We start from the raw sequence: 20287 nt of genomic DNA on the forward strand, positions 1-20287 counted from the left end.
CGGTGGGAGGGAAGAGGAGCCGGCGGCCTCCCCCGTCCCCATCCCCCGCCGCCGGTCCTCCTTCGCCCGCTTTCGAGGCGGGAGCCATCATCGTGGGAGGCGTTTAAGGGCGGGGGGGGGGGGGGGCGGGGAGGGAGGGAGGTAAGGCGAAATGGGGAGTCGAAATTAGTCAAACGGAAAAGAAAAAAAAAAAAAAAAGAAAGAAAAAGAAGGGGAGAGGAAAAAAAAAAAAAAAAAAAAAACACGCCAGAAAGTCCTCTCCAATGAATGGAGGGTGAGAGGGCCGATTCACCGGTGGGGCCCCGCCGGGGAGGTATTTCTAGCGCGGCACGCCGGGGGCTCCGCCGCACCCATGACCCCCCGGATAAGGTGCACCGTCCGCTTTCGGCGCGCCCGCAGCCTGCGCCGGGCCCGGGCGCTGGCCTGGCGCATCCTCCGCGGTGTCGTCTGGGCGCTGGGGCGGTGCCGGCCGCCGCGGCTCGCCCTGCTGCTGGTCCTGCGGAGGCGGCGCCGCGGGAGCCCCCGGCCCAGGTAGGGCCTCCGGGGAGCGGGGCTGCTGGGGCTGGGGGGGGGAAGGAGGGGGGGTGTTCTGGGAAGGCAGGCCCCGGTGGTGGCGGACGGCCCGACGGGGCGGCAGGAGCGGGAGGCGCTGGCCCTCCTCCCGGGGGGAGCGGGGTGCCCGCTCGCCGCGGCTGCCCGGTCGCGCAGCGCCCGCGGAGCCCTCTCCGCGCCACATGCTCAGATTGCACTGGGAACACGTGAGGTTTGTACAGGCGTGCGGGTTATTCTTTTTGTTTTGTTTTGTTTTTGGTTGGGTTTTTTTTTTTAACGCAGTAGGAAGCGACAGGTTCTTGAAAAGTTACTGTACCTTGCTGCTGCCTTTTTTTCCCCCTTGAGAAGTTTTTGGTTTTGTTTTCTCTATGGCTGATTTAGAAAAAACAATCCCACCACCCCTTACCAACATTTGCAGAACAAGGAACATAACTATTGCTCTGAAGAGAGAAAATGGCCACTGTTTTCCGAGCGTGTGTTACTTTGCACTGTTGTAAATGACAGTGAAATACAGTGGCCTACTTTGCCTTCCCTTGCTGTTATATAAATATGCGCAACAAGGGTCAGAGCGGCTGAGCAGCGTCAGAAAGAGTAATTAAAACACAGACGTGTAAAGGACCTTGAGAGACACCCGAGGTGCAGACGTTTTTAGAGACTTTCTCCTGACGGCAGAATGCAAAATCGGATTGCTGCGGATCTGCACGGCGCAGCTTAGGCCTCGATCATTACACATAATTAGACACATAATGAATAATAAAGAGAATATTAATTTTGAGGAGTATTTGAGGATTGTTCTGCAAAATCCTCGTAGGGGTCATTAGAGGAGTCCACAACCTCCTCTAATCCAGAGCACAGACTGGAGAAGGACAGAGGTGGAAGAGAAGGAAAGTGGAAATATGTGCCTGAAAAGATCTACAAAAATAGAGATTTTATATATTAAAATTATATATAAATTAATTAAATATATAAATTAAACCCTTCATAGGACTTGAGGTGTGGAGATAAATCAATTCACAGTTTGCCTGCTCCAGTCTCTGGTTATATCACTTTCAGCACTTTATTGAATATCAAGTGTGGGGAGATACACACACACACACACATATATATAAACCAGAAAAAACATCCAGTTTTCCTTGTTACCTTCAGATCCCTCGTTTCTTGAATTAGTAGTAGGCCTAATTTCTTCATCTTATACTAAATGGGGGAAAAAAGAAACTATAAACCCTGGCTGACCTGAAATGCACGAATCTCGAATATAAAATATAAATATGAAGGTGCTGATTATCTCGAAGTAAATTCGCTGTAGCAAGGACAAAACCCTCTTATGGATCAGGCAGTGTGGCAATTTTTTTCTCTCTATTTTCACACTTGCTCTAAATGCTGCTGCTTCTCCCCCCCCCCCCCCCAAGCTTTTCATGGGGAAGATCGTGTTCTTCTCAAATGCCAGTTACGTCTAAAATAGTCACTGAAATGTGCTGAAAATCTGATTCTGAAGGGGCTGGGGAGGGGTAAAACAAGCGGGTGTGTTTAATCTAAAAAAAGATGAGATTTTCCCTTTTGCCTAACCGTACTCCTTCCATAATAGGATGTAACAACATTACAGTCACAAAAGTAATGCATAAATATTTTGGCAGCTCGGAGACAGCGAACCCTGAACCCACAGTATTTCGGGCCGCAGTCCGCAGGTAGAGGGTGGCTTCATATTTGGATTAGATGGGAATCTATTTCAGGGGGGAAAATAAGTTTAGAAATAAAGAGAAAACAGCTCTTTTTGCCCTTACTGCCTATTTAGAGAGACTGGTCCTATTCTCAAGGTTCGTTCAAAATTAAATTGCTTAATTAACTAGATGGAACAAAGAAAATGTTAACACTCCTCGAGCAGAGTTAGAGACACTCTTTTGCTGAAACAGCGTCCATGAAGCTGCTTCTGAACCCCGAGTGGGTCTGAGACGAGGACCGACACTCAAAAACTGGCTGATAGGGGCAATCCTACAGCTGCCCACCCGGGCAGGGCATTGGCCACACCATGAGATATTTTTCTTGCAGCATCTGAATCTACTTATTTCTTAGGACGATGGAAGAGATTTTATCTGTTTTGCCTTTTGTGTGCATGTATGTTTATTTGTGATTTGTCTTTTTTTTTTTTTTTTTTTTTTTTTTTTAAAGGAAGGGAATATTTTGCCTCATGAATGCTTAGTTACTTTTTGTAAATTATTAGGTGATTATCCAGAGCCATTAGGTCGTTTTACTTGCCGATGACTCCATAGCCCAAAACGAGGTACCGAAAGAATATGTATCTAAAATTTTATGGAGGGTTTCTAAGAAAAATGTCAAAGTATCTAGGGATATTTTCACAGCTACTTAGGGCAGCATATTACATTCACAAATGCTCCCTGCACAAGTTTATATCACACGACTCGCAAAACAGAAACCATCGTATTTATTCTTTGTTATTGCAGGTTGTTGGTAGGGGTTTTGGCTTCGGCGGGGGGGCGCATTTTTATGTTCAAAAGACACCTCTGTGGCACAACTTCTAAAGGTCTAAAATTAAGGCGCTAGATTTTTCTGTTCTTACCCAATATGTGTAATGAGGATAATTATCTTTGCGAATATAGTGACATTTCAAGTTGAAGAGTAGAATGATAATGTTTAGCTATTTCCTTTATCATTTTTGCTTAATTTTTAGCATAACTCCAAAGAACTGTTTTTTCCACCCCCCCTTAATTGTAAATCAGGTTACTTCCATGCAACTTCTCTATTGCACCCCCCACACCTCCCTTCGTGTGCTTTTTTTGCCTATTTACAGGCGAGGAGATCCCAGTATTATGTTCTCTATAGTGTGTCTCTTTGTACTATTTAATTAACCCTAAACTTATTACCGAAGTACTCGTTAGATGATAAAATAACTCACGTAAATGTTTTGAAGTACATTTTTTAAATTATTTTTTTATTATAATTATTTTCGTTAAAAGGGTAGTACTTGCCAAGCCTTAAACAGGGCATAAGATGGCTGCTTTTGGTAACTGAAAATTACCTTTTCCATCCTGTATGCTATTATCAAAACGTCTGAGAACAATTTGGAGGATTGGCGTATTGTAGTATTAAAATGGATCTGTTTTCAGTGTCAAAGAAAGATCTATATTGTTAAACAGCGACTTTAAAAAGAAATAAGAGGAGAAATGTAGGATAGGGAAACTGCTTAACGCGGATCGATTTTTTTGTTTTTGTTTTTCCTTCAGGGAAATATCTTTGCAGTAAGGTTTGTTGGGGAGAGAAGGTGGTTTCTCCTCCCTTCCTCCAAGATACAGGTGTAACACAAGGGTCGCTTTCAAAACACATTAGCATGGGCTCGGCTGTTATTTCCCTAACTTCAGCTATGACCGTGTGTTGTTATGCTTCGATTAATTTGAGGTCGTTTGTTGGTACGAGAATTGTGCAAAATAGGATTTGCATTTGTGGGGGGAAAAAAATCATATGACTTCAATACTGTAACTTAAAATTGTGTCGTTTTAATGGTCCAGTAGCTTTGATAAGTAATTTGGAGGGTCAGTAGTTGTTAGCACAGGACCGTATTTGTTGTCTCACGCCATTGTGCTATTTCGTAGCTTTTAACAGATTTTAGCAGGGATGGAGATGTAGACAGGCCCTCCGACTCATCTAGTAACGTCTTCACTTACAAATATGTTGACGTGTGAGTGTATACATTTTTTTATGCTTATATATTCACAAAAAGACACGCATGCATATATTTATACACACACACAGAGATGCATAAAATGCACTATCAGTGCTATTTCACAGAAAGCAAGATTAGCCAGTGATAATACGCTACCCTGCCGCACCTCAATATTGATTTGGAATTTTAAGACACCTGACACACATAACCAAGGTTTTCTCCTTGGATTTACCTCTACAAGGCTATCATTAATGGCAGAGAGTGCATGAAGGACTGGAGGGCACTGTGCCTGTTGGGTGGAGGATCCTTCCCTTTTAATTTCTCAGACGTTACGGATTTTTTAAAAATCCACTTTTAAACTTTATTTGATGATTTTTTTTAATTTCTTACTTATTTTATTTTATTTTATTTTATTTTATTTTATTTTATTTTATGTAATCGCCTGCCAGCCCTGGGGTCCACTCTGCACCATGCGCTGCAGCGAAACCACGGTGCATGGGAGCTCACCGCAGGTCCTTGCCGAGCGGGCATCTCACCCTACCCAAGCCCCCTTCAAATGTCGTACCCTGCTCTTGCAACGCCAGTTTCCCCAGAAACTTGGCGAGGAAGGCTCAGAAAGCCTCCAAATGAGGAAATTTCAGTGAACCCCCAACTTGTCTGCGCAGGAAAAAAATTGTGTTTATTCCTCCTCATCCAAGGATGCCTCTGCCTTTCAGCCGTTGGTACATGTAGACATAAAATCGCCTGTTTTCCCCTTTCGCCACGCAATGCTGTTCATGTGCCCGAGCGGCGGGGGGAGGTTAACGCCGAAGGGAACAAAGGTGCATCTGCACGGCAGGTACTCCTTCTGTGGCAATCGCACCGGCTTTCTACAATTAAAAAGAGGACATTAGGGAACTGACATTGGGGGGGGGGGGGGGGGGGAGAAAAAAAAAAAAGGAAAAAGCCCCTAAAGAACCTCCTTAGCCTGTTTTCTGTATTTGCTGACTTTACTGTCCGACCCCGGCGGTGGCTCCGCGATGCCCCGCTCCCCGCGTTGCCTTAACCCCCTCCTCCGCCTTGTCTCTTTCTTACCCAGGTCTGCCCTTAGCTCCGACGTGGCAGAACAAAACCTTCGAGCCCCGGGTCGTGGGCGCTGCGCGGACCCCCGTGGGGCCGATCGCCCCGCTCCCCTCGGTGGGGGGGTCGCTTGGGGGGGTGAGGGGGGTGGGCGTGTGTCACGGACCACCCCGGGCCCCGCAGCGGGGAGCTGCTTGGTCCAGGAGGGGTGAGTGGAAGGGCGGAAAGCAAGGGGAGGAGTCAGGTGCTTTTTGGGGGGGGGGGGACGGACACCTTCACAGCGGCAAGGCGAGGCCCTGCCCGACCTGCGGCTGCCGGGCTGGAGCCGTACCTTACACCGGCTGGGTCTCGCCGCGGCTTTCCTGCCGGCGAGAGGCTCCCGCGGGGCCGGGTGAAGCGTTCCTCTTCTGCCGGGTGCCATTAGGTGGATCGCAGACTTCCTGCGGGCACGGCTTTCTTCCTCATCCGGGCCGCCTGCTCCCGGCCGGCGGCGGGACGGAGGGACGGACCCCAGACCCACCGCTCGCAGGGGCTCGGGGCAGGGCAGGGTCCCGCTCCGGGGGCAGAAGCTAAATCCGTCCCTCGCACAAGACTCCCTCTCTGCCCCTCAGGGAATGCTCTGGTCCCGTGTCGTCCCCCCCCCGGGCCCGTCCCACGCAAGGTAGCCGCGGGGCGCGTCCCACCTGCCCGGGCCGTGGTATCTGCCCCGGCCCGGCCAGCCCGCAGAAGCCGTTTGCCTGTGGGGCTGAGCCCCCCTCCCCTGCCGTCACCCACCCCCACCCACCCCAATATAGGGGGTGGGGGGCGCACAGGGCCGCAGCCCCCATCCCCTTCCTTCTCTCGCACCGACGGCGCCCCCGGAGGAAGGCAGCCCCCGCGGGAGCCGCCCCGCGCCCTCGGGGGGTGTGAAACCGCGCTGCCCCGCGGGGCTGCCGAGCTGCCCCCAGCTCTCAGCTTGGGGAGCAGGTTGCCGGTACCCCACCCCCCCGCCCCCCCCCTCCCCCCCGCGCCCTCCCAGGGAGGGTGCGCGGATTTTAACCGCAGCCGCCAGGACCGTGCTCCTCTCCCGGCTTGGAGCCGGGGGCGGGGGTCACACAGGCTGCAGCGCCCTGCCCCGCCCGGGGTGTGCGGGGCGGGGGGGTGGGGGGTAAGCAGGGCCGTGCCCGTGGCCCGTGGGCCCCCTTCCCCGGATGGGGGGGCCGGGGGGCGGCCGCTGCCCTCGGGGAGGAGGAGCTGCGGAGGGGGAGGTTCTCTGGGGAGACTGAAAGCCAGGGGCGGCCCTGCGGTTCGGGCCGGCGGGGGCGATGCAGGGGTCCCCCCGGAGCGAGGGTTCCGGCGACCGTCTGTGCAGCGCCGCCGCCTGCGGGGACCGCGAGGAGGTGCGGAAGCTCCTGGACGCGGGCGCGGATCCCAACGGGACCAACTCTTTTGGGAGGACCCCGCTCCAGGTACGGAGCACCGGCGGGTGGGGGTGAGGGACGGGTGGGGGGAGCTGTCCTCTGCCACGCTGGCGGGGGGGGGGACACGGAATTTCGGGTTTTGAGTGAGTATTTATTGTTGTTATCAGAGCCGGACTGCAGCCGCAGCTGCCCGAATACAAGCGGGCGCTTTTCTGAACCCTCGCCCTCCTGCGAATGCTAGATGGAGTTTAGAGGGGCACGGCTGGCAGCAAACGAATTATGCTAGAGGGTATTCAGAAGGAGAAGCGGGACTGCAAAATCCGCTTCCAGATGGGTTCAGGGAGTTGCCTGCGCTTCGATCAGCTTTTCTTGTTTGTTTTTTTTGTTTTAAATACAGCCTTAATGGGTCTTTTTCCCCAAGGAAATCGAAGTGGGGTCCCTTACTAATATATTCATGTGAAAGAACAGCACAGAAGGCGGCGTAGAAATTGTCACTGAGTAGAAACTGTAACTCGAAATTAGGTATATATTAGTAGTCGCCAGTATTATTATTAGTATTTTTAATATTCACTATTCATCAATAGTGGTAGTATTAATTGATGGCTATTACAAGTACCAGTGTGTAGTGGAGTTGCTTCCCAGGCATTTTGAGAGCTAGAAGTGTGTTATTTTAATCGACGTACTTAAGCTGAAAGTTTTTTAAATGCTCATCGAACGATTAAGGTACTGTGATTTAAACTGGAGCTGTGTATTTCATGAAAAGGTTTTCTCGAGTTGTCATTTGAAGCATATATTTAATGATTCACCAGCTAACTGAACAGCCATTTTGGTCCTTGCACTTCATATGGATAAAGAAATATTTTCCTAAAGTAAGCTGCTGAGAAAGGCACTGAGAAAGTTATTCGTTTTGTTTCTGTTGTAGGTTCAAATTCCAGATGAAAAGGGTCTCCAAATTGTTGTAAATTTTCTCTCTCCTCCCCCCATGTCAGAGTGAGATTAAGTTCTGTTTCCCTGACAAACACTTTGCAAAATGGCTGCCACTCTCACATGTGGACTTTCTATATCTTCCTGAAAAATTTAACCTCTGCAGGAATTTACGAATTATGAAATTTATAAGCACTTTTGCACTTCTATGATAAATAAAACCAAATATTTGTAGTCCATAACCAAATTCTCTCGAGAAAGAAAATAACGAGAAAACCTATTGTCTCAAGGTATTTTCTACAGTGTTAAGACTCGATTTATAGAGGTTAAAATTCCATTGAAAACAACCAGGACAATGCGGGAAGTAAAACCCCAAGTGTCACATTCTTCTGTTTGTTTGCTTGTTGTTTTTGTTTGTTTCTTTTTTGTTTTGCTTTTGTTCAATCGTGCGTGATCAGACCTTGCCAGAAGTTTCTGCTTTTGGTTCAGCTGCAGAGTGGCATTGGGGCTTCAGAAGGAAAGTTTTGTGCGTTACCCGTGGGTACTCAAGAGCTTCCCTTGCTCCTGTGAGAAGCAGCGCAGGTTTAGCCAGAGCTGAGAAAGAGAGAGAGAAAAAGGGCTCGATCAAGAACTCGGGAGGGGGGGAAATCCACACCGGGCACTGAAAAGAGCCAAACCACTGCCAGGGCCGTTACACCCAACTAACTGCCTTGTCAGGCGGTGCTTGCTGTGCTGCGAGCCCCGCTCTCCAGGGGTAAATCAGTAACGCACCCTAAGCGGCAGGAGGCTTAACGCAAGGCTCCTGAGGGCTGTCACAGAATACACAGTGTGCATAGATATATACAGTGTGTGTGCGCGCCTGTCTGTGTGTACATATATATGTGTGTTTGTATACACACAGACAGGCACACGCACTATTTATGGTACAATGAATGGTACATATATAGGTGGTATATGTAAATGGCATACAGATTGTGTGTGTGTATGTATACCTACGTATATATGTGTGTACATACATATGTATGTGTGCGTGCGTATACACACCCCACAAGTACTGTGTATGCCATGGTATCTAGAAATGGCACAAAAAGTGGAACAGAACGTACGGACGTGTAGCACCTAGTCTGGAAGTCACAGGCATCGCAGCTAGTATTTTATCATAGAACACCCCAGGTTGGACGGCACCCACCCCGACGGATGGTCGAGTACAGCCGTGCGCACCGACGCGGGTCACAGCTACAAAGAGCTGACGCAGGAAAACTATGCCCAGAAGACATCCCAGCCCCGCAGCCTCCCAGCCCACAGCCGCCGCCGTCCCCACTACCCACCCCACCTGCCCCGCCGCGGCTCTCCGCAGCCGCGCTGCTCCGCGCAGCTCCGCGGCTGAGCGGGCGGGGCGGGCGCCGCCGCCGCCGCCGCTGACGCTGTCTCTCCCCGCAGGTGATGATGCTGGGCAGCCCGCGGGTGGCCGAGCTGCTGCTGCAGCGCGGAGCCGACCCCAACCGCCCCGACCCGCGCACCGGATCCCTCCCGGCCCACGACGCGGCCCGCGCTGGCTTCCTGGAGACGCTGGCGGCGCTGCACCGCGCCGGGGCGCGCCTCGACCTGCCCGACGGCCGCGGCCGCCTCCCCCTCGACGTGGCGGCGGGGGGGCCGCACGGACCGGTGGGCCGCTACCTGCGCCACCCGCCGCCCGTCCCCGCCGCCGCACCGGGAGCCGGGACGGCCGCGGAGGCGGCTGCGCCCTGACCCACCCCCCGCCCCGCCCGCTGCCCGGCGCTCGTCCCGCCCCCCTCCCCGGGGCAGCGCCCGAAGCCCCGGCGGCAGCCCTCCCCCGCCTCCCCCCGCCGAGACCCTCTCTCTCCCGTTGCCCCCTGCGCGCATCTCCGCCGCAGGTTGCCGGGGAGGTCCCCCCTGCCGTCGAGGCACCCGGCGAGCGCTCACGGCTGGCGGTGCTCCCGGGACCCCCGGCTGCTGGGGAGGGCGATCCTCTGTCCCTCTGCCCCAGAGCTCCTCCCGCACACCCCGGGCGCTCCGTGTCCCGCTTCTGAGAGGCCATGCGTGCTGCTGAATTTTCCCAGAAAAATCGGAAAGAACCAAACCGCGGCCGCGGGGAGCGCTCCTGCTCCTCCCCCCTCCGCAGGCTCCCCGGCAAACCGTTCTCCGGCATTCCAGGCAGAAAAAAACCCGCAACAATTTCGTCGTTTACCCCCCTCCATTTATTGTTAAATTGATGCGGTTTGGAGAGGTGAGAACGCTCCGTTTCCCTTAGCAGCTTGCTCACTGACCTGCGAGCCGCTGCCTCGATCTCCATCGGATACCTGTCTCATTCACGACGGTACTGATTTTATTCATTATCGCACAATTCCAGAGGGCTTTGCATTTTGGCGATACCTTGAGATTCTTTTATATAGCTCTCAGAAATAGTGAACGCAGTCACCATCCCGTTTACAAATGTAAGTCATCTTCAAATCTTCTCCCCTCACCGCCCCGCTCAATTTAGAAAAGTCTTAAAATATTTAACATTGGTCGAGATTACAATTTGGGAACTACTACAAATATTTTGTAGAGATGTATTGAGGGACGGCTAGCCATGCCAGAAACCAATTGGTAATCGTTTAATTACTACGTAGTGTTAACATTTGGAGATACCCCGCTGATAAAGAAGATGTGGGCAACGAGCTCGGTATTTTTAAGATAGCTTTCCGGGTCTCTAAACCAGATATTTGGAAATAAAAACAAATGACCGAGATAAATCTGAATCTCTTCATACGCATTGCCTCTGTTTTTCCTACGCTATTTCCGTAGGCTACCCAATGTTCACTTATGTTTGATGAAATACGTGTTATTATTCAAGTGCAAAATATATATTAAAAAAAAAAAAACAACAAAACCAAAACCCAACCAATCCTTGTGTTCAACTATTAAACTTCCCTGTACGCAGCACTACTCAGTGTTGGGCAGTGTTATATCGACTTTGTCCTTGGCTTACATTTTTTGTGTCACGCAACACATTCACGCGGGTAGAATGGACAGGGCTTATACGCAGGTGTGAATTATTTACACACATACACACTCGAGCTAAAAACATCCATGAAACTCGTTAATTTCCTTATTTTAAACACGGCTTACAGAGCAACAGGAAAGCTCAGCTGCACTTTGTACCTTTGCATGACTTCACGATCTCTTTAAAAGCGAAATAGTTTTTTTTTTTTTCTTTTCCTGCTAGAAGACCGATGGCAAGCACACTCTGTAGAATAAGGCACCACGGGCGCATACTATGCCTGAAGGCTATTTTTTCCCACTCCGGCAGATACGTTGGTATTTTTGTTGCCCATGCTTAGGAGCCTGCACTTCGCTCAGGGCACAGACCACGAGGCCAGAAGAAGCGCTCCAATGCCCTCTCGTTTCGCCTTTGTTTGCCATGGAACGGCTTTCTGCCGCTCATTTGTTTAAAATAGAAGGGGGAAAAAACCCCAAATCATTCTCCCCTCAAAAAACCCCGGCTATTTCCTAGCTCTCCGGGGGCCAACTGGAGAGCAACCCCCGCCCCAGAGGGCGTTTGGCGGCCGGCGGGACGAGGGCTCAGCAAATCGGTCTGGGGCGGGGGCAGGGCGGGCGGGACGAACGTGGGGTTTTTTTTCCTCCCCCGACCCCCCTCTCCGGCTTGCATGCATGCAGGCGGGAGCCCAGCTCAGCTCTGCGACGCTTGGGCCTGAGGGCAGGTGACGGTCCCACCCGCCCAAGACGCCGGCGGACCCCGGCCGGAGCATCCCTGCCTTCTCCGCATCCTGCTGGGCCCCGGCCCCCGCTGCCCGCCGCCCTGCCCACAGGCTGCCCACCCGAGGCGTCCCCTACCCCCTGGGAGCCCCGGCGAGTCCCTTCGGAAACACGGCAGGTGGAGGAGTGGCATTCGCACTGGCATGCCATCGGGGCTTCCACTCAGCCTCTCCCCACCCGGGAAAGCTGCGCTGAAAGAGCGTGACTTTCCCAGGGGCTTTGGCCTCCGAGCTGCCGAAGCCCCAAACTTCCTTGGGAAGTCATCGGAAGAGAGGAGGATGAAGAGTTTTTGGGATGGATTTAACGTGTGGTGATTTCGGAGGTGGTGTAAGCACGGTAAGTGCCTGAACGGACAAGGCATTCACCAGAGTGAGGAAAGGAAGACTTCGCACTGCTTAGGAAAGTATAGAAAAAGGTTTTCTCTCCCAGTGTCCAGCCCAGCCTCTGTGAAAAAATATTCACCACTTTATTGTCTCTATAAAAAGTCTTTAAAAAGATAGGTTCATCACATTGAGGTAGCAGCTTTATGCTGCTTTCCTTTCTGTCATAAATGTTCACTCTTTGGACAAGGACCCAGCAGCAGTATGTGTTACAAAGCATGCTTCAGTTGTGTGTGCACGCCAGCATCTAAATAATTTGACTAGATATCTTCCACTGTGGTGTCCTCTGTCAAGCTTTTATACTTAATGAAAATCCCTTTAGGTGTAATGGCACTTAGAAAAACAAATTGTTTTCTATGACACATTCTGGAAATTTACTCTTTGAGAACATGACTCCCAGACTTTACAACAGGCATCATCCCCTTTAAATTCACCTAAGTTTATTGTGTCTAAAGGTCCATAGGCTTTACATACTGTGTTCAGTCTTTAAAAGCTTCACAGAAGTGAAAAACAAGAAGCATTTTAGGAAAGTCATCACCTGACCTTGCCTGGGCCATAGGCGTGGAAATAATGTGGAAATAAGCTCACTGCCTACTTACATAGAAAACAAGCCTCAAACACTGTGAGTCTCAGGAGGAAAATGTAAATGCTCAGACCCCTCACAGAAGAAAGTGAGGAATTTGAAGATGGGACAGGTAAGCCACAGGACCTGGTGCTGGAGAGAGGACCTCTGAAGACATTAATATTTTACAAGAGCTCTGGTGGGTCAATCACCCCCAGTAGTAGAGGTGAGGGTTGATATATCTGGTGGTTCTAGGTACATATTTTTTTTAATCAGGTCTCAATCAATCCTAACCTGACACTCACTGAAGTAATTCACCATTTCCTCTTTTTTTTTTTTTTTCCTTTTCTTTCCCAAACTTACAGGAAGAAGAGGTAGGAATACTTTAAGATTCTGTATGAACAGAAGTTAAGAAGGAACACTCTTTTTCTCTGTGGAAAAGAGATCAGAGGACAAATCTCTCCACATTTCTCTCAGTTACCATGTACTCCTAAGTACCTGCACGCTTTTGGTAGAAACACTTGCTAAGAAAGTGCTGGAGAAAGCCCAAGAAGGGGAAGCAAAATGAGAGGTGGTCCTTAGAGTTGAAAACCAAGAACCTTGCAACTGTAGGCTTCAGGTTGCCTCACAGAAAGGTGCACAGATATTTTCCACTAGTCCCAGCATCGCTTTTGGTAGACTGAGGCTGGGTTGTGAGAAGCCCTGTTTGCACCTACTGCTCCAGCCAGGGTCTGTGCAACTAGGGAGAGGATTTCCACAAAGGACCAAGGGAACAAGACATTTAGAGTTCAGCTCACACTGTCAGCAGAGGTCATGGTATTAGAAATACCCTGCTTCCTACCACTGAACTAGGTAGCTCATGCTGCCATTGATGTAGTCACTCTCCTCAGGAAGCAGCCTCCTACACGTGATTTCTGAACAAAGACATTGCTACTTGAGGAGGTGAGACTGGTAATCTAGAACATAAGAGTTTGATCTCCCAGGTGGGGAAAGTCCCAAGATAAGCATCTTTTTCTCTGCACGGTGCTGGTGGTTGATAGCATGGACTGGGTAAAAAGCTAAGAAAACAGGCATGTTGAGAGCTGGGAGGATGGGGCAGAGGCACAGGGTGTCCAGAACAGGTGGAAAGAAGGGAGGTCCAGCTCAGGGAAGAGGTTCCTGGAGAAACGGGAGACAAACATGGCAGAGTCTGTCTAAGCCTGAAAGGATGCACAACAGATATTTACCTCTACCCCATCCCATGTCAACCCAGATCTATGGTTTTTTTGGCTTCTAAAGCAAAACTCATTCCTGCAGACACCCAATGTACGTGGCTGATGAGCAGTGGCTCTTACAATTAGGCAGCAGACCCTGTTTGGTGGAAATCATGGGAGAGAGGGCATTTCTTGCCTCCGGAGATCAAGCATTAGAACACTGCTACCTTTACGGGTTTTTTACATCTGTTTACAACTTAGGTCCTGAGCAGCCTAAGGGCCAGAAGAAGGAATTGAGAGTCAAGCCAAGGTACTAATAACACCATGGAGTGGCAAATATATATCAAATATGGTTTAGGTCCAAGGACAGAGCTGATTCCACCGTCCTCTTCACATGCACTTTAAGAGGAAAGTAACTCCTACCATCACCTTCCTCCTATTGGCTTATCTTCCCGGCTTATTTTCAGGCAGATGTGAAAGAATGATTTTAAATGTTTGACCACAGTATGAAAACAAATAAAATGTATTTCAGGACCTTCTTACACAGTTGATAAAAGCCCGTACAAAAGCTGCTTCCTATAAAGCACTAATTAATAAAACACAGATTCTAAGGTCAAATGAAAAGATTTCCATGAGAACAAATGTCTTTCTCCTTGTGCTAGAGGAACCATGCTGTAAGAAACCACACAACTGGACAGACTTCATGTGTCATCTAAGATATATTTCACTTACTACAGGCATTATTCTTGGTTCTGTATGTTGCTAAATTTGCGCATCAAATGTTTTTTTCTCAAGTTGTACATAGAAACCACTGATTTTTTTAACTCACATTGTTCCGTTATCAGTGCTATTCAACACTGTGGACATCAACATTTTCTACAGATTTGCATCATCCATTTCTTTTCTACAGCTGTACAGAAGCACACAAGCTGTTGCGATTTATCAATATACTTAATTTGCATATATGCTCCTTCTGTGGTTGTTTTCAGTAAATGTTCATGCAGTTCTGTTCACTAGTAGCAAGGCAATCTGTTTCACCAAATGTCAAGCTAAGTAATTCCATGCTAAATAATGTGCAGAAGAAACCTGATTCAATGAGGAATGCCTGCCCTAAGGCAGGACATTTGAAAAAACGGAGCGGTGTATGTATCCAAAAAGAACATCCTGCAAACAGACTAGTCCAGCAACCTCATTTACAAAAATTATATGCAGAGGTTACATTCGCATTTCATGTCAGTCAACAACAATTTGTAGAAAATCCCAGTCTACATAGCCATGGAAAAAATAGATGATGTTAATTAAAAAATTGAGAAACTTCTGGACTCCACTTAGATTTATTCCACATGAATTTAAAGCATTCTGTTTTCTGGTATTGTTACTGAGACCATAAGGCATTTATCTTGCCCTGCTCTGAGTAGAAGACTGAGTCAGAAGATTCATAGTGTCATTCATACCTGCCTAAGGTTTCTGGAAGCAGGGTCTGTATTCAGTGGTGAACACAAGAGCAATAAAGTTATTCCTTATTGCTTGGTTTCATGAGAATAAAATCTAAAGGCAATAGAAAATACAGATACAGAGTTAGGTGTGGGCTTTCTTACCTACACAGAATCTTTGTACTCTCTTCCAGTAAAAACAGCAAACTAGTGTTATTTTCTCCCATACAGTTCAACAAAGGTCAAGAGATCCAGACTGCCAGTTGTGTACTAGGAATTAGGCTATGGAACAATGACTTTATTGTTCATTTACAAGAATTAACTGAAAACAGACAATGCAGAGTTTGATTTTTTCATCCTAAAGTTCTATGACACCCTGATGTTCAGACAGAAGACATATTTCCAAGTATGCCTAGTCATGCATGGCTTTACACCACAAATTCCCTGAGACAATTCATAGTAAAAGTGTTGGAGAGCTTGATAATTATCTAAATAAACAATCACAAACTTTTGCAAAAGAGTGATTAAATGTTAATTTAAATTCTCTTGTACTGTCCTGCTTCAGTCAGTACTGCAATGACAGCAAGGAGAGGAAGCAGTCGTTAAAACAGTTAAGCCAGAGTTTCCATCTTAGAGGGCTGATCCCGCCCAGTGCTGAGCACCTCCTGATTTAATTCCTCCCCTTACTGACACTCAGCTGGTTTCGATAAACAAAATACTGTCTTACCGGTTACAGTTCTGGGAACCCCAACTGCTTTCAGGTCTGTTTTGAATACCAATGTGAAAACTAAATTCTGATGTCATGTGCCACCTGTGCTGATGCTGAGAGATGATTTGGGTGTTGTTAGGATGAAACAGTGCAAAGTATTAGCTAAGTGAAAATGAGATATGAGTGGGCTATCTCATGTTAGCAAGATAGATCAATGTTAGGCTGCACAGAGTGATATAGAGGAAATAGAAAAGGGAGAAAAAGGGTAAATCTAATGGCTTGCTTCATGGTCCCATTTGTGCCATATTTGAACCTGCAATATTGCATTGGCATCAGTACATTACACTGTGAACATCCACACTGGAGGACAATCCGAGCAAAATAAATGGAGATCTCCAAGAGAAAAGGACTTTAAAAGCCTTGGATAGCTGGAGTAAGCAAAATACAACATCCAAACAATCGGTGAGAAGCAGGGTAGACACAACAACTCCACAGTGAGAGAGGTCAAATGCTCATGATACAGAGAAGTGTGGGGTGCTGGCTTGGAATATAGGCAACAGCTGTTTGGGTCTGAATGCTGCTGAGTCCAGATCCAGAAGTCTCTGCAGTCAAAGTGCAAGGAGATCTGCCGCCTGTGACACATGAGCCAAGATGAAGCAGAACTCCTAACGAATGCCACTGGAGGGACAGTTGGACAAAAGTGTGAGTGGGTGTATGTCTTCCTCTTGCATTTGTTATTTGCATGTTGGAACTTACTCTGCAGTGGAACTTCTGCTTGTGGCCTGCATTGATCTGGACACTTCATGTAGTTCCAAGCTCTGGTATTTCTTTTGGAGCCCAGAGGAAAATTTTACAAGGAATCAGCTGGCTACCAGTTCTGTATTTCCCAGTCCTTGGCTAATACTGGTATGCCTCCTGCTTTGTGCACCTGTGCTATATACAATCACTCACTTCCATTCAGTCTCCTCTCTGTATATAAGCCCAGCCGGTAACAGAGCACCCTGAAGCCGCTCACTCACTCCTCCCCCCGGCCCCATTGGGATGAGGAGGAGAAAATACAAAGAAAGGCTTGCGGGTTGAGACAAGGATGGGGAGGGATCATTCATCACTTATGGTCACAGGCAACAGACAGACTCAACTTGAGGAAAAAACCAAAATCAATTTAATTTACTACCAATCAAATCAAAACAAGGATAACGAGAAGTAAAACCAAATTTAATCCCCCCCACCCCTCCCTCCTTCCTGGCTCAACTCCACTCCTGATTTTCTCCACCTCCTCCCCGCCAGCAGTGCAGGGCGCCAGGGAATGGGGGTTGGGATCAGTTGTCACACGTTGTCTCTGCTGCACCTTCTTCCTCAGGGGGAGGACTCCTCACTCTTCCCCTGCTCCAGCATGGGGTCCCTCCCATGGGAGGCAGACCTCTATGAACTTCTCCAACGTGGTTCCCTTTCATAGGCCGCAGTCCTTCAGTCACAGGCTGCTCCAGCGCGGGCTTTCCCATGGAGTCACGGCCATCTTTGGGGACCTCCGCTCCCCTGCTCCTCTCCATGGGCTTGGGGGGGACAGCCTGCTGCCTCACCACAGGCTGCAGGGGCATCCCCTCCTCCGGTGCACCTCATCCCGCTCCTTCTGCACTTACCTCGGTATCTGCAGAGGTGTTCCTCTCACGTTCCAATCCCCCTACTCACTGCAGGTTGCCTTTCTTAAATCTGTTCTCCCAGAGGCACTACCACTGTCACTGATGGGCTCGGCCTTGGCCAGAGGTGGGTCTGGCTTGGAGCCGGGGAAGCTTCTAGCAGCTTCTCACAGGAGCCACCCCTGTAGCCCATCCCCCACTACCAAAACCCCACCACACAAACCCAAAACAATGGCAAAGAAAATTAGGCTTTCAGCATTTATTTCTAATATACCCAGTTTCCCAGCTGCATTTTTCTATTCCCCCAATGCAAATCCCATGAGGGGATGAGAGGCACATGGGACACAGGACACAGGACCATGAGAGACTGATCTGTTCTTCAGCAGCTCCTGCTAGCTCTAGGGGTGATCTCCTTCCCACAAAAGCCTTGAAAACATTCAGGCCATACAAATCAATGACTTAGTTTAGGACAATTCCAGTGGAGAATGAGAAATAGGTTTGAGAAATGTAAGGTTAAATTTCAGTAGCTAATACTTTACCAGGCTTTCCATGGTTCTAATCCATCTTGCACAAGACATGCCATTTAGTCACAGAGAAGCTGCTTCATTTGCTTCGGTGTTCACTATTTACATACCTGTATTGAAGTAGTCACTGTTTAAATGAGGCTTTAAAATGTACCAGATTGGGAAACATACACATAGAAACCAGTCAGGTCCTGAAAGGTCCTACTGAAAGCTTTGTTAATGTTTGTAAGAGACAATATTCGGTGTAAGAGATGTCAGTGTAAAACTGTACCAGTAAGTGTATAACAGGTTGTGTTTAACACACAGAAGACACTGTTTCTCTAAGAGGAGCAATGCCATCAGTCAACCTTGAGAGGCATTCATTTTGGAGTCTGAGATGTTTGAAAACTAGGCAACTGCAACAATTTAGCATCCTATACCCTGGTAAGCTGTTTACCAGGCCAAGATGTGATTTTCCAAGAACCTCAAGCTAGTATTTGTTAACACTGGTTATGACGTTACAACATAGGAGAAGTCAATACTATGCACCACAAGAAGGCACTCCAAATCCATCACTGCAAACGGACTGAATAACGGTTCTACAAAAATAAAATTGTCATGGAGAGACAGCCAAACAGAAGAGAGGTAATTTCCATCAAAAAAGTCCTCTGCGTGTCATTGTCTCACTCTTGTCAAACCAGAGACATTTTGAGCCTAGAACAGCCACTGTTCTCTGCTAGAATGTTTACTTGCTTTTAGTAATGCAGTACATTAAATTTGTATCTTCTTCTCTATCATACCTGTTGTACTTCCTACAATAAATTCGATACCTTTCTTAGGACTGTTTAGACAGACCATTACAACCAGTTACTTGGCCTATCTTTATATAATTGAACGTTACCTATGCTTTTCTTGCCAGTTACCATTTTCATCATGTAGTCTGTTGGATAAGTATCTCCCTATACATTTCAAAGAATATAAAATGTATGCTAAACTTTGCAAAAACACAGTACACACTACCACCATGTTACTGACTATAAATTCTACGTGAGACACCTTTAGATACCAAGCCTATGTTGACAGAACAAATAGGTATCACAGAATCATAGAATGGTTTGGGGTGGAAGGGACCTTCGAAGCTCATCTAGCCCAATCCCCCTGCCAGGGGCAGGGACATCTTTCACTACATCAAGTTGATCAAAGCCCTGTCCAACCTGGCCTTGAACACTTCCAATGATGTGGCATCTACAACCTCTCTGGGCATCTTGTTCCAGTGTCTCACCACCCTCATCGTAAAAAAATTCTTATATCCAGTCTAAATCTACCCTCTTTCAGTTGAAAACCATTACCCTTGTCCTATGGCAACAGGCCCTGCTAAAAAGTCTGTCCCCATCTTTCTTACAAGCCCTGTTTAAGTACTGAACGGCTGCAATAAGGCCTCACTGGAGCCTTCTCTTCTCCAGGCTCAACAACCCCAACTGCCTCAGCCTGTCTCCATAGGAGAGCTGTTCCATCCCCCTGATCAACAGGTCCATGTCTTTCCTGTGATGGGGACCCCAGACCTGGATGCAGTACTCCAGGTGGGGGTCTCGCCAGAGCGGAGCAGAGGGGCAGAATCCCCTACCTCGACCTGGTGGCCTCACTTTTGATGCAGCCCAGGATACGGTTGCCTTTCTGGGCTGCAAGTGCACACTGCCAGCTCACATCCAACTTTTCACCCACCAGTCTTTCTCTGCAGGGCTGCCTCAATCCCTCTATCCCCCAGCCTGTATTGATACCAGGGGTTGCTCTGACCCAGGAGCAGGACCTTGCACTTGCCCTTGTTGAACCTCTTGAGGTTTGCATGGGCCCACACCTCAAGCCTGTCCAGGTCCCTCTGGATGGCATCCCCTCCCTCTAGCAAATCAAATGCACCCCTCAGCTTGATGTCATCCACAAACTCAATCCCACTATTTTATGTCATTGCTGAAGATACTACATAGCACTGGTCCCAGTACAGACCCTTGAGGGACACCACTTGTTACTGGTTTCCACTTGGACATTGAGCTGTAACTCTCTGGATGTGGCCATCCAGCCAATTCCTTATGCTTACCTAGCGTTACCATCTAGCCTTGCATATGACGATGAATGTGTAACAGAAATGTGTAACAAAAACCACTAACCATGGGCCTAGTCTGTGCCATACTGTCCTGTGACACTGTAAGTACTCAGTATATAAAACAAGAAAATTAACACAACCAATTTATATGTCACTACGGAATGTTAAAAAACCCCAACAAAAACAAAAGGGGATTGAAAATGGAAAGCCAGAAACAACTTTCTCTTAGAACACCCAAATACAAACTTTATGGCTCCAATCCATTTCACTAAAACTGTCTAGGGGGCAAAGATAACAACAATGAAAACCATTTTTAAGGCCAGCCATCTGATTTGGCTAGATTTTAAAAGTAGTCAAATGTATGTTAGATCTGTAGCCTTC

The 20287-nt window shown here is 48.3% G+C and overlaps 1 protein-coding gene across 2 annotated transcripts; it reads left to right on the forward strand.

The window, feature by feature from the left end:
* The first annotated feature begins 173 nt into the window (after positions 1-173).
* On the forward strand, positions 174-10367 carry LOC115337409 (cyclin-dependent kinase 4 inhibitor B-like). Of its 2 annotated transcripts, none has more exons than XM_030005675.1 (2): positions 174-531; positions 9052-10367. In XM_030005675.1, exons 1-2 carry the CDS (start codon positions 268-270, stop codon positions 9358-9360), a joined length of 573 nt encoding a protein of 190 aa, XP_029861535.1. In that variant the 5' UTR covers positions 174-267; the 3' UTR covers positions 9361-10367. The 2 variants fall into 2 exon arrangements, with proteins under 2 accessions (XP_029861535.1, XP_029861536.1); XM_030005676.1 differs by lacking the exon at positions 174-531 and adding an exon at positions 6547-6735.
* The last annotated feature ends 9920 nt before the right edge of the window (positions 10368-20287 follow it).

Source organism: Aquila chrysaetos, chromosome Z (genome assembly GCF_900496995.4).
Source record: "Aquila chrysaetos chrysaetos chromosome Z, bAquChr1.4, whole genome shotgun sequence".
NCBI lineage: Eukaryota > Metazoa > Chordata > Aves > Accipitriformes > Accipitridae > Aquila > Aquila chrysaetos.

Coding starts and splice junctions, on each gene's coding strand:
- LOC115337409 (XM_030005675.1), top strand. CDS start 268: ATGGAGGGTGAGAGGGCCGATTCACCGGTGGGGCCCCGCCGGGGAGGT. Junction 532..9,051: donor CGCGGGAGCCCCCGGCCCAG/GTAGGGCCTCCG, acceptor CTCTCCCCGCAG/GTGATGATGCTGGGCAGCCC.